The sequence below is a fragment of the Gopherus flavomarginatus genome, chromosome 10 (genome assembly GCF_025201925.1).
Source record: "Gopherus flavomarginatus isolate rGopFla2 chromosome 10, rGopFla2.mat.asm, whole genome shotgun sequence".
Classification (NCBI taxonomy): domain Eukaryota; kingdom Metazoa; phylum Chordata; order Testudines; family Testudinidae; genus Gopherus; species Gopherus flavomarginatus.
Window position 1 is genome coordinate 76,198,012 of NC_066626.1, and position 14,052 is coordinate 76,212,063.

General features: G+C 41.8%; 1 protein-coding gene across 1 annotated transcript in view; it reads left to right on the plus strand.

Moving 5' to 3' along the window:
- CNTNAP5 (contactin associated protein family member 5) overlaps positions 1 to 14,052 on the plus strand; it is a 439,165-nt gene that overhangs the window by 253,341 nt on the left and 171,772 nt on the right. The window contains exon 11 of the mRNA XM_050916993.1: positions 8,630 to 8,736. Within this exon, the coding sequence (XP_050772950.1) occupies positions 8,630 to 8,736 (107 nt within the window). The remainder of the gene's footprint in view (positions 1 to 8,629; positions 8,737 to 14,052) is intronic.

Consider the following 14,052-nt stretch of genomic DNA (forward strand, 5'->3'; position numbering starts at 1 on the left):
ACAGAACAGGTCAATTACTGAGTGATCCGTCCCCTCTGAGCCAGTCCCAGTATCTGGCAGTTGGAGGTTTAGGGACACCCCCAGTATGGGGTAGCATTCCAGATCATCTTGTCTAATAGCCATCAATGGACCTATCTTCCATGAGCTTATTTAATTCATTTTCTAATTCATTTAATTAATTAATTCAGTTGCACTTTTGGCCTTCACAACATCCTCTGGCAACAAATTCCACAGGCTGACTGTGCGTTGTGTGAAGAAGTACTGCCTGATGTTAGTTTTAAATCTATTGCCTCTTAATTACACTGGGTGACCTCTAGTTCTTGTGTTATCTGAAGAGGTAAATAACACTTCCTTATTCATTTTCTCCACACCAGTCATGATTTTATAGACCTCTATTATATCCCCGCCCACCCTCCATTAGTCTTCTCTTTTCTAGACTGAAGAGTCCCAGTTTTTTAGTCTTGCCTGGTATGGAAAGCTGTTCCAGCCCCCCACCCCCAATCATTTCTTCTTCGTCTTCTCTGCACCTTTTCCAATTCTTTTTGATATGGGGCAACCAGAACTCCATGCACTATTCAAGATTGTGCCAACTTCCAATCTCATTACCCCAATATAATTCCAGGGTAATTGAGATCAAGCAAACAAACACATGAAATATGCTGAACAATTGGGACTACAAGTAATTTTAGGAGTAGTGCGAGCAGAGTGATCTCTTCAACAACATTTGTGATTCTGATACAGCTGCTCTGTTTGGTTCTTTCCATAAAACTTATGAAGCCAGTGCTGTTCACCGATTGGCTTCGGTGTAGAGAGTGGGTCTCCTGATAGCAGGCAGTGTTTTTGCTTCTGATACCACTGCTTAGTTTGAACACTTGTAGCCTAAGAGGCAACTCTGCAAGACTTTTCAACCAGCTGTTTTGTAGTAGTGGGGTGACTTGACCACGTCTTGGGGTCTGACTCTTCAGCTCTGAGCTTCTAAGGGAATATAGGAGGGTGCAGAATGGTGTTCCCTTTACTGGAATTGCTTGGACATCCAACATTCATGTAACAAGCACTCTCCTGGTACATTGTTCGGCCCTATACAGATACATGTCATTGTAATGTCCTGTTCTTTCTATTTATTTACTAGGTTCTTATAGATGGATTCCCTGAGTTTGCCTTGCAAAATGTTGAATTCTAACTAGAGAATGGTTTATGTATCTCTCTTATTTACAACTCTCCTCATGTGACACAAACCCGACTTACACAAATCCACACTTATGGACAAAGTTCTGTAAGCTAGAAAGTTTTGGTTTTTTTTACTTAAGGTCAGGTATACATTCCTGACTTATGCAAAATGCGAGTTACACAAGGTGTTCCGGAACAGAACACTTGCGTAAATTGGGAAGCATCTGTATTTACATACATTTAATTCTTAAACTCTGGGTGCATGTAGTGTTAGCAATGCAACTTTTAACAACAACAATTAAACTTTAAAAACATACCTGCAATATAATGGGGTCTGTTCCTTCCCCTGCAGAACAGCTCCATTCCACCATCCTGCCCCCACCACCATGAAAGACCCGAGAAACCATATGAATCTTACAGTGTGTCCTGTGGGTCACCAAATCTAGGCTTTCTCTGTGTAGGTATGTAATATCACCATGGTATCTGATCTTGGACTGATGAGGATAGAGATTAGAGCTGGTTGAAATATGGACATAGTAATGTAATAAGAAAATTCAGTATTTCAAACCTTTTACAATTTCACAGGAATCAAAATGAAAAATTTTTTTAAAAAATTTTCATGGAATATTTCTGGAAAAAATTGAAATTTCATATTGTTGATTTTCCTTTTTCTTCTTTCTTTCTTTCTGTCTTTCTTTTTTGTGTCACTGAGTGTAATGGAAAGAATTGAAGGCCAAGATAGTCTGTAATCATTTTTCATTTTGGTACTCCGTATCTTTTCAAAACGTCCTCCAGTTTGAGAAAAGAAAGCATTGGCAAAAAGGAAAGACTATCTGGCACTCCAGATCTTCCAAAGTTGAGCACATTCTGAAAAGTTAGAGTGGCAAAAATAAAGCTGGAAAAAGAAATGAAAAAGTGTGTGTATGTGAGAGAGGGAGGAGAAAAAAACAAACCCAAGCTAAGGTATCATTTATTGTATTGCAGTCAACACCAATATTTGGGGGGTGAGTAGGGAGGAAGGGAGGGTAGAATGAAGGAAGAGAAAAAAAGAGGAGATACAATTAACCTGAAAATTCAAAAGTTCAATGTTTGGAAAAAAAATTAAATTTCAAGAAAAATAACAGAAAAAATCAAAACCACAAAAGTCTTTTCTCAAAGTTTTAAGTTTAGGGGGGAAAAGGCCATATTTCATGGGGAGAGGGGAAAGTTATAACTAGCTGTAATAGAGAGTTCCAGTGTTAAGGACCACTTTTGCCAATTAAGCACTCATTTTGAAATCCTTAGATCACCTGACACTTTACTTCCCAAGTCCTTGATTGTTCTGATTAACTTGTGTAATCTGCAACTTGCTCTGTCCAATAAGACCTCTGAAAAAAATATCTTTCTGTACTTCATGGACAGTAAAACTCTCTTGGTGCTTTTTTTTCAAGGGTTGGACTTATCCACAGAATCTTTGCCTGAAAGTTTCCCATCTCTGGACTGTTGAGCTCACTAGCCAGCAGGCTCCCTCCCTCCATTTTAGAACCAGAAGGTGTATGAATACTATACACTCAATTATATCTTTTAGTCTATTAAAAGCTCAGGGATGGGAGCCAGGGAACCTATGTTGTGTTCCTGGTTTGGCCACAGACTTTTTTGGGCCTTGAGCCAGTCACTTTCTTCCCTTCAGCAGAGTAGTATTACTGACTTACCTCAGAGGGGGGGGTTCTGAGTTTTTTGAGTCATTAATATTTAGAAAGTGGTCTAAGATCATTGGATGGAAAGTTCTGTTGGCACGATTTTCAGCTTGTATCCGTTGGCCCTGCTCCATTCACTTCAACAGAACTGCATCCATGTATGGCAGCTGAGGATGTAGCTCAGAATATATAATTATTATTATTAAATTGTTTTATTTGTGTGTGCGTGCTAATATTATGTATTTTTTAAAAATTATATCTGTACTCACTCTCTCATGTTACCTAGGAAGGTTGTGGAATCCCCGTCACTGGAAGTTTTAAGAAGAGGTTAGACAAACACCTGTCAGGGATGGTCTAGATATACCTAATGTTGCCTCAGTGCAGGGAGATGGAGTAGATGACCTCTTGAGGTCCCTACATTTCTGTGAGTCTTTGTGTGTGTATATATATAGAGAGAACAAGCATAGATTTAATATTAAAAATACCTTGATTTGGATGTTTTCATATTCGTTTCTACACGATTCTTGCCTTGGGATTTTCTATTGCATTTATGGGATTAATTTAGGCACTTATTTAAGTGCCTCAAAGTAGAGAGAATCTGTGGAACTTTAGTACTGGACTGCTCCTTTTTTCTATTTTCCCCCTCCAACTGGAGGGGGGGGCAGTGACTGGTGCATGTGTGATGTCTTGTACTGACTGTGGGATATCATCCAGAGCCCATGAAGAGCTCAGTGAAAGCACCAGTTTCATTTAATGCCAAATGCAAGATCAAACACATGGATCTTCTTCAGTCTTTCCATTCAAGTCACTTTATTATCATTATTCTTTGAGCATTCCCATCAAAGGGGCCAAATTCTGCCCTCCCATGTGTATGCAGATCTCTCTTTGAAGTCAGAGGGAACCCCACACGTGCATTTTAGAGCAAAGTGTTTTACCCATAGATTGCTATTCCTCTTGTTCAGGCTATGCCTCCAGTGACTGTATGTTCCAGCTTGGTTTTACTTTAAATTCGGAGGCTTCTTCTAAAGAAGGAAATTAGGCCTGACTGGCTAAACATTGTCAAAATCAACTGCCATGTGATGCCATGGTTCTGTGGTTATGGTGCAGGCCTGGGACTCAGGGAACCAGCCCTGGAGTCCTGTCTTTGCCACAGACTCCTCATGAAATCATGGGCAAGTTTCTTAGTTTCTCATCATCTGTAAAAATGGCGATAACCTTTCCTTTGTCTATTTGGATTGCAAATTCTTGGGGGCAGAGACTGTCTGTTACTATGTTTATGGACAGGGCCTAGCATAATGGAGCTGTGATCTCAGCTGAAACTTCTAGACGCTACCGCAATACAGATTAAAAAGTAGCCACTCTTGTAATACAAAAAGATAATGTAATTGGACCCAGGAATCTGGGACAATTGCAGAATTAGACATCCAATAATTTATCTGTCCCTTGATTAATTTTCATCATGGCTATTTCCTAATGTTGGCTTCGATGGCAATTAGGATAAATTAAACTTCTAATGAACACATAACTGCTGGACTAGAATGGAATTATGGTAATTCTTAGCATGGAGTTGTACAGAAATTGGTTTCAGAAGCTTTTAGGAGAGTTCGTTATCTGACCAAAAACGAGAGCGATGCAGCTGGTGCTAATTAAAGCAAATAGACTAAAGAATGCAAACAGTCTAATTTTGAATTTATTAACAGCATTAAATCTTATACAGACAATGCAACTTGCATTTTGAGCATTACTGGGGGAAGAAAAATGTCTTTAGAAAGTTGAAGGTCAGTTTTCTTTTCCATTTGTCTTCTAAAGCGTTTAAAGGAAAGCTGTTCTGTTAGAATATATGTGGCTAAGTATCAGACATGGACCTTTGGGAAACCTCAAATTTCTAGTAATTAACTTTATTTCATAGGGTTAATTCATAAGAGGTAACTTAAATGGGCAGAAAATGTGTTTATCGGTTAATGATACAATTCTGTAAGTGATGATAATGATGCTAACACAGTACTGTGCTTAGCACTTCACATCTTTTAAGTGCTGCACAAGCAGTGTTTTCTTTCCAACACCCCTTTGAAGTAGGTATTACTATCCCCGTCTTACAGGTGGCATAACTGAGATGTTCAAGCCTCCACGGAAGCAGGGGATACAAGGAGCATTTTGGTGCAGGGGCTAAGAAGGGGAAGACATGTGTCGCCAGAGGGAGGAAGCATGGCTAAGGTGGACAAATCTTCACCCTTGCAAGCCCAATGTGATCCACTGAAGTGGGAGTGAAACTTAAGGTAGCCTAATGGCTACTCTAGCTTGTATTAGGGGTTGTCCCGTGGCCCCAGAGGACATAAGAGCTGAGACAAATTCTGCCCCATGAAGCTGGCCAGAGATTTGAAATGTCTTATCCATTAGACGACCCCGCTTTTCTAGGATGAAGTGGGGAGTGTGCAGATATATTTTTCAATTGAACTGTTGTTGATTTAAGGAATTTGCAGAAAAAGATGTTAAAGAAGGGGAATAGACATTCAAGAGTCCTGTGTTCCATTCCTGGAGATGCTGGTGACGTTGAGAAAGTCACTGCATCTCTCCATGCTTAAGCTTGCCTGTCTGTAAATAAGGATAGGAATGCTTGCTTGTCGTGGGTGCTGGGAGGGTTAATTAGCATTGGTCCAGTGCCTTGGGATCTTTCTGCTAAATGGAGTTGTACAAATGCCAAGTAACGTTGATGGGCTCTGTCAGCCACTACACAGGGTACATCTGTGAAGGGGACAGGACAGCAAGGGGCTGGATTTATGGCATTTGGCTAAAATTTTCATCAGCGCCTGAGTCCATGGAGAAAGTCAGTGGGACTAACTCGGGCACTTTGAAAGTGCTTTCTCTTTATTCTTCCTTTGGGGCATCCAGGGTTCCTGTCTCCCATAAGAGGCAGGAATCTGCCTGCTATCGCCAGTGGAACCTTGAGATTTGTATGGATCTCTGTTGAGGTCTTTTGCCTCTTCTCTGACTCCTAGTTCTCCACTTCCCCTCTAGCCCCTTCGCATGGCAATTCCTGCAGTAATCCCGCAACACTGGTTGCTACCCCTGAATATGTTTTCAGGGGTGAGGCATTCAGACTTAGAGAGGGGCAGCAGGTAAATTAATGGCAATAGTGTCCTTCACAGAAGTTATGGGAATTGTGTCACAGAAAGCAGCTGTCCTCGTTGTTCCATCCTTTCCCTGCTCCCTGCAACAGCATGGACACTGTTCTTTGGAGTCATCTTGCAGAGAGGCTTCTGTGCAGGATACCAACACTGCCCACTTCCACAGCCTGTCATACCTGACCTCTAAGATTTTCATCACTGCCATTAGTGGATCTCATTATTATAAAAAATTACTATGGGTCGCTTTTCATTTGGCCATCAGAAACTTTCCAGAGGACATATTGTCTCAGACAGGAGACTCTCTGGATCAGATTCTCCCCTGCATCCAAACACAGGGCCGGATGTGTCAGGGAGAGGGTTGCAGCTCCTGGATCTTGCAGGCTGCTCTTTGCTAGCTCTAGCCTTGCCATGAGTTGGAGCAGTCATGGGATTGCTCTAAACTACTAGGAAAGGGATAGGTAATGTAATGATGCCATGACATAAATCCTTGGTATGTCCACACTTTAGATGCTGCGTGCAATTCTCATCATCCCATCTCAAAAAAAGATGTATTAGAATTGGAAAAGGTACAGAGATGGGCAACAAAAATGATTAGAGGTATAGAACAACTTCCATACGAGGAGAGATTAAAAAGACTGGGAATGTTCAGCTTAGACTTGCCTGCTCATTCTTCCCTTTTGTGTTTCACTCTAGTGCAACTCAAAATTCACATTGCACTCTTCATTGTAAGGTGACACCCTTGTGTGCCAACATGGTGGTGGTTTTGCAGAAACCTTGCGTTGGACCTAGAACACAGGTTTTTTGCCTGTTCCCTAAAAAATGCTGTTCAGGCTCTCGGTATTTGGATCAGCATGAGAATCAGGATCTAGACAGGCTTTGAACTCAAGTAGAGTCGATGTAAACGTACAAAGTGGAGCAATTGTAGAGACGACCACTGCATGTGTAACGCTGACGGTCCCCAGTCGTTGGTGGGCGAGATCAAACCTGAGGCCTCTGGAGTTTAGTGCATGAGCCTCTACCGTGTGAGCTAAAAGCCCACTGTCTGTTAGCTAAGCCTTTAGAGCAGAATCATTTAATCTCTATCTCGACATGGTCTCAGTGCCACTAAATGGGACAGAATACCACACCCAGACGGTGTGTGGGTTACAGAAGCGTTTTGCATCTGGTACTTTTATGCTTAGTGACACCCTTGTCCAGGTATGAATATAAACAGTGAGTTGTTTGTCAGAGCCCTAGAGGAAGCAAGCTGTGCTCAGTTAAATAACATGGTGGGATTGTTAGTAAATGATGACACAAACCACAGAAAAAACACTGACATGTGCCATCCCCGCAGAGCAGCTGAGCATGCTCCCTCCTGCCCAGGGCTACAGCTGGTGTAAATCAATATAGTTCCACTGACTTCACTGCTGATTTACACCAGCTGAGGATCTGTGCCGTGGAAAGGAGCAAAGGCTGGGTGATTACAGCACGGGAACAGATAATGCAGTTGTAGTACATGTGGAGTGGATGGATTGTCTTTCTTTCCCATCTACATCACGGGGTATGTCTTCGCTACCGGCCGGATCGGCAGACAGCAATTGATCCAGCAGGGATCGATTTATCGTGTCTAGTCCCCGCGACCCCCGAGTGCTCTCTCGTTGACTCTTGTACTCCCAGCTTGGCAAGAGGCGCAGGCAGAGTCGACAGGGGAGCAGCAGCAGTCGACTCACCATGGTGAAGACAGCATGGTACGTCGATCTAAATACATCAACTTCAGCTACATAATTTAGATTGATTCTCACCCCCAGTGTAGACCAGAGCTAAGTGAATTATTGTGTATAAACAGGTTACTGACTTAAAAAAGAAACATACAACATCAAGGAGATTATTCAATATATGGTAGGAAATAAAGACATCGCGGAAAGCTCTGCTTTCAGTTACGTTGGTGTAATTCCATCCAAGTCAACAAAGAGACTCTGGTTTTACACCGGTATAACGGAGATCAGAATTTCTTACTTCACATTAGATTAGATTTGCCTCCCACAGTTTCTGCTTCTATTCAATTCCCTTGCTGCATACTGTTATACCTCTTTCTTCTTTTAATAATCACTTGGCAATAATGCTTTGGAGGAACACCAACTAAAATGAAGAGATGAGCAGAGATTACACAATTCATAAACACATTTTTTTTCCTTTACTTTGAGGCTTATGTATTGTTTGTGCTTCCACAGTTGAAGTGCAGCTTAATTTGTATAGCTGCAAACCACATTAGACCAAAGGAGAAGGGCTGGGGGAGGAAAAGCCTTCTCTTTTGAAAAAATAAAGTCTTCTATCGCTTTTTTTCACCTGGTATTTGTTCTCCTTATCTGAGATCAAAATGAAAGTGGCATTTTAGTTTCTTAGGGACCGAAAACAAGCTGGGTATTTTGTTATCAGTAAGGGCTTCTCTTTGAATGTATTATGTGTGGTACAGGGTATTGGTTTTGAATGTTTTTGTTTCGAGTGAATCACAGATCAGAGGAAGAAACAAGTATTTCAGCCATTGTGTGAAGTGATGCAGTCCCAGGACTCGGGGTGCGTGTGTGTGTGTGTGTGGTCTCAGGGGGATGGGACACTTTCTTGCCTGTACTATCAATGCTGAAATGCTTAAAATTAATTGGCTTTTTTAACATCTCCAATTAGATGTTTGCCCAACTACTGTGAACATGGAGGAAAATGCTCCCAGTCCTGGACCACCTTTTACTGTGATTGTAGCGAAATGGGTTACATGGGAGCAACCTGCCATAACTGTAAGTAAACCAGTTAAGCATACTTGGATAAGGCTGGCCTGATAGAGATTGTGGTGCTAAAGCACAGAGGGAGTGCTTTGAGAAGTCATCTGTTATTACAGGAAGCAATAGACTGTGCTCAGACAGGATTGCAAAGGGTCAGCAGTTAGACTAGAAACAGCAAAGGAATCCATTACACAAACACACAAGTCTCTTGACACACTTGAAGAAGAATTTCTGGAGATAAATCAAAAGTCAAAGGACTCTCTTCCATTCTTCTTTATCGTATTTTCTCATCTCCTTCTTTTCAGTCACCACCAAAGAATTGGGTTTCTTTTTCTAACTTGCTGTTTCTGTATTTTTCAAATTTTACTGGTTCATCAAGATCTCTTGCTATAGAAAAAATGTGTGTGTTTTTTTTTTTGAGGGACTGGTCATACCGCTGCTATGTAGCACTCTCATAATAGTGATGGGAACAGGTAATGTGGTGAAAAGGGGGTGAAGTATGATGTCAGGTGTCCGGTACTTGTACCAATGATAAAATGGCTGTGGGCTGCAGAGGATATTAAATAATTTTTTTATTGTATATGGTTTTGTAATATCGTGTGTGGGGAGGCAACTTTAACTGTTTCACAACAAAGTTTTTACATATTAATATAACTGTGTATGAATTATATCTGGTCAAAATTTATCACATTACAATGTTCTGATGACATTTCAGAATTTAAAATACTGCAGCAGGATAGCCACGTAGCTGGTCACTTTTCTTTGTACTTTTATTACATTTCAAATTTTGGAGTAAAAAAGGGAAACATTTAAAGAAAATATTCCTAATTTGTTTCTCTGCTTTTTGCCCAGGTCTAATGTCCATTCATTATAGGCATACCAAAAGGCCTGTGTGTGTGTATGCGCGTGCACACACACACACACGCACGCACATATATACATTTGTATTGTTGGAAAAAAACTTAGTTCTCACTTTTTGGTTGGGTGCAGCAGAGTCAGATACTTTTTGTTCTCTTTACAATTGTATAGAGGGAGAGAGTGCCCTAGGACACAGAGTTGCCCCAGTCCCAGGCAGGTCTCCTCACTGGTAAACAATTACAGCAAGTATTTATACTTTTTGTTACATACAATAATAAGCAACAGCGGCATTTTGTTTATACATACACCATCTTGATATCTTATTTTTCTCACTTCTATTTAGACGCCAGTCTACGTTCCTCATTAGCGGCACAAGGTTGCAACAACTTCTCACACAGTTCTTTCCCACTTGCCTCACACAATCCTTGCTTCTACAGATCTCATGTTAGTAGGGTCATGCTTAATTTGCATTTTTATTATCCACCACTCTGCCATGAAAATTTTGATTGTTTTGATTAATTTTCCTTTTAAGTTTTGAGTATAGAAGTAATTAATTCTATTTCACCTTATTGTGTAACAAGAGGGCAAAATAACTGTACTAAATATTCCCTGGGTGAAGGGTCACTCCAACCAAAACCCAGTGTGCAGGGATGTGGTCTTAGAGCATGAGAGCAGAGTAAAAGCCTTTCTTACTTTGTGGTGAGAGGTCTGATTCCAAGAACCAAGGGCTTTGTATTATGAGTTTTTGTATAAATGCCAAACTAACGCATATCCAGCATGATCAGTTTCTTGTGAAATAAGGGTGTGTCACGCAGGAGTGGTGGCAAGAGACCAATTTTTATGATTTGGCCTCAGTCACATAACATGGTCAAAGGTTACAAAAGGTTACAGCTCTGTCAAATGCTCCATGATCCTTATTCCAGTAGGTTCTGTTACCTCCTTAGACTTTCTCATTTTCCATTTGTGTATTTCTGTGGTTTTAAGGCTCAGAGCTATATTGTAGCTTTCAGAAAGTCAATCTTTTCTTGTCTATATTAGCCTTTCAGCAGAGCACTGAACATTGGTATAAAAGATGATGAAAAATGTCTGAAGTGGCTAAATTCTCCAAGTTCTGGAGCTGTCAATATGTCCAAATGCTTTGGGAGAAGATAATTAACAGAATTTAATTCAAGTCTTGATATTTGCTTTGGTACATGATGAATCTTGCACATGCCTTTCTATGCATCTTGCACATGCCTCAGTGGCCTTTCTAGCTGCCGGAGGATGACCTCTATAAGACTGGAAATGTCCTAGAGCTCTCAGTGCAATGCTAGCATAAGTGTGCCCCGAAAGGAGATTTTTAATAATAATGCCACTCAGGGTTGCTGGCCCCCATACACCACCAAGTACAACCCATATACCACCTGCCCACCCCACTCCCAGAACATGGTACCAGCTCAGGGGGTTTCTCCTCTTGGGGCTGCCCTGGGCTTTGACCTTGCCAAGCAGAACATTGTGCCAGGCAAATCCACCCCTCTGCTGCTGAGTGGTGACCCCTGCAGCTGGTAACTGAACAGAGGTGACTGGACGTGCCATCCCCCAGCTCTCCCATCCTGCTTGCTGCTCCTGAGGTGTCCTGTCCCAGTGACTCCCAGACACTCCAGAGCCAGATTTGCCTCTGGGCAGGTGCTGCCACCATGCAGCTCCCCCTGGGACAGCCACCAGGTGCTGAGGGATCCAGAGGGAGCATGACTGGCAAAACCCAGGACTTTTAGTGTCCCAGGACAGCTTTCCTGGGACAGCTACCTAAAAGAGGGATGATGCAGGGCAAACTATGACAACTCTGTTACTGCACACAACACTTCTGATCTGAGATTCATAAAGTGTTACTATACAATGAAACACTCAGCTTCTGTGGAGCTATACTGTTTAAAACCAGCTGAGGGCCTGGCCCATTGTCCCATAAAACCTCTGGTAATGTAGAGAAGTACTATACCCATTTTACAGATTGGTCAAATGAGGCTTAGAGAGGGTCACTAATTTGCTTCTAGCAGTAAGTCAGGTAGAGTAGCATCCAGGAGTACTGAATGGCTAGTTTCCTGCACTAACCACTACATAGTGTTGTGACTATCCACGCACTCCCAGGACAGATGCTTCCCAAAGTATTTGGACATCTGTATTGGAGGTTTATGACTCAGGCCATGCATGTGTTCAATAGTCATATCAAGCCTACTCTTTCTGGCATAAGCTTCCATCATATCATCTTTCCCATGTGTGAATATGAATTGTCTTCCTGTCTGCTGAGCCTGTTGTAAACATTTTATCTGTACTCCCCTTCAGCACAGATATCTGCAGAATGTGCATTTAGGGCTTTTTCTTTTGTGTCTTCAGAAAAACAAGCGAACAATAATTCAGTTCTTTGTTTTCCTTATCTTTCTTTCTCTCTTTAGTAGCACAATGGATTTTCTGCTTTTGGAATTTGGTCCTGGTGTTCCAAGCTGGAGCAAGTAGGGGACAGACTCCACACTTTTCAGGTCTGCCTGTGTCAGTCCTGAATGCCTTTGAAATGAATGTGTTCCCTTCCCCCCAGTTCACCTCCACATCCCTCCCTCTGTCTCGATCTCTGAGCAGCTACATTTCAGGGCTCCCAAGAGCAAGACACATGTTTTGCTTTATCATGACAATCCTATATCCTGCTTGAGTGATTCTCAGGTTGTCTTTCCATTCTCCTCTTCCAGCTCCTCCTTTGCCTTCACCCTCCACCATTGCTCCTGTCAGGAGCAGGTTAGGCATTCCTGGTTCTTTCATCCTGTCCGTCAAGGAGACCCGCATGCGATCCTGGGTCTAGTGCGGGGTGTAGTAGCTTTGCAGCCAAGAGACTGGCACACAGCCATGACCCAAACCTCAGTGGGGCAGGGACCGAACAGAATTGGTTGAAGTGACCTCCCCTTGCCAGAGGATTGGTTTGAATTCTAGGGAAATTGTGTGATCCCTGAGAACAGTGATCAGATAGTAAGTATGAAAAATAAGGACACAGGAAGGGGTGGGGGCAGAGGTGCTTATATAAGAAAAAGCCCCAAATATCGGGACTGTCCCTATAAAATCGGGACATTTAGTCACTCTATCCCACCGGGTAATAAAAAGATCCCTTGTAATTGGCTATTAAGATGACATTGTGGTTAGATTAATTTTCAGCTGTCTGTGGAAATAACACATTCCTTATCAGACCAATAAATATGTATTTTTAAAAGGGACAATAAGCTATCTGTCATCCAGGCATATCGCTGCAGGTCTATATTAGTCCGTCAGCAGCAGAGCTGTCAAAGCCAGTTTTCAGGAGTAGAGATATCACTTTTTGGCATTTAACATGACAATTGTTACCCTCACCCATATAGCACAATCAAGCCCATAATTTACTGCCTGCCTTAATCCTTCTGCTGTTAAATCAAGGAGAGAAGGAACTTCCCCAATGCATATTGCTTCATTTGTTATTGCTTACAAAGGATGTTTGATCAAACACCCATCATTCTGAGCCTATGAGAGCAAATCTTGTGATAAAATTGTGTGATGTGCCACATCTGCCATTAACTAAAGACTTTTTTAATCCACCACAAGGTCGTCTGCCCTCACAGCACCCATTGTGGATAGTTTACCGGGTGAGGGATTTATGGTAGAGGACACATGGGGAGCTTCATGGTCTCCAGAGAAAGTGACAATTAATTATCTTTTCTGAGAGCACGCTCAGCATCATCCTGGGTTTGATTTACCACAAAGACAATGGAGCCTTCTCATTCGTTTTTGTATCAGACACGGAACTTGTGCTGCGGCTATCACACCGCTATCTCAGTGTGGGCAGCCACAAACCATGACATACATTGTTGAGGACTGCAAAATGACTCAGCTTCCCAGAGGTCTTCATGCCTTGAACATTGTTGATCAGAACACTGTTATTTGGCTTGACCGGATTGCATACACCAAGTAAATATAGAGCAAATCTTTTGGGCCTGATGTGTATATAAGAACTGGGTAAAATAATGATCCTGAATCTTCATCCTGGGATCTCAAAACACTTTAGTAAGAGTACTTAACAGCACCCTTTTGTGATAGGGCTAAATATTCAGGTTAACTGACTTCCCCAAGGGCACTGCTGTACTTAATGGCAGACCTGGAAATAGAACCCAGGATTTTGATGCCCAGTTGACTGTTCCAATCATCAGACCCAACTTCCATCTTGTGATACAATTTATAAAGTCCTTTATTCAGAAAGAACAGAGACAATTAAATGAGCCAGAAATTATATCACCACACCAAACTCAACTACCATTTTGCATGCATGCACATTTGCCATGTGTCAATTACCATCTCATCCAGCCATTGTTTGGTAATACCTGTGCATTCCATTAAAAGCAAGGTTTAATGTTCTCTAGATTTCCTTAATCCTTTTATCTGCTACAACACAATAAGTGATTCTGAGTTGCTTCTGCCAGATTTTAG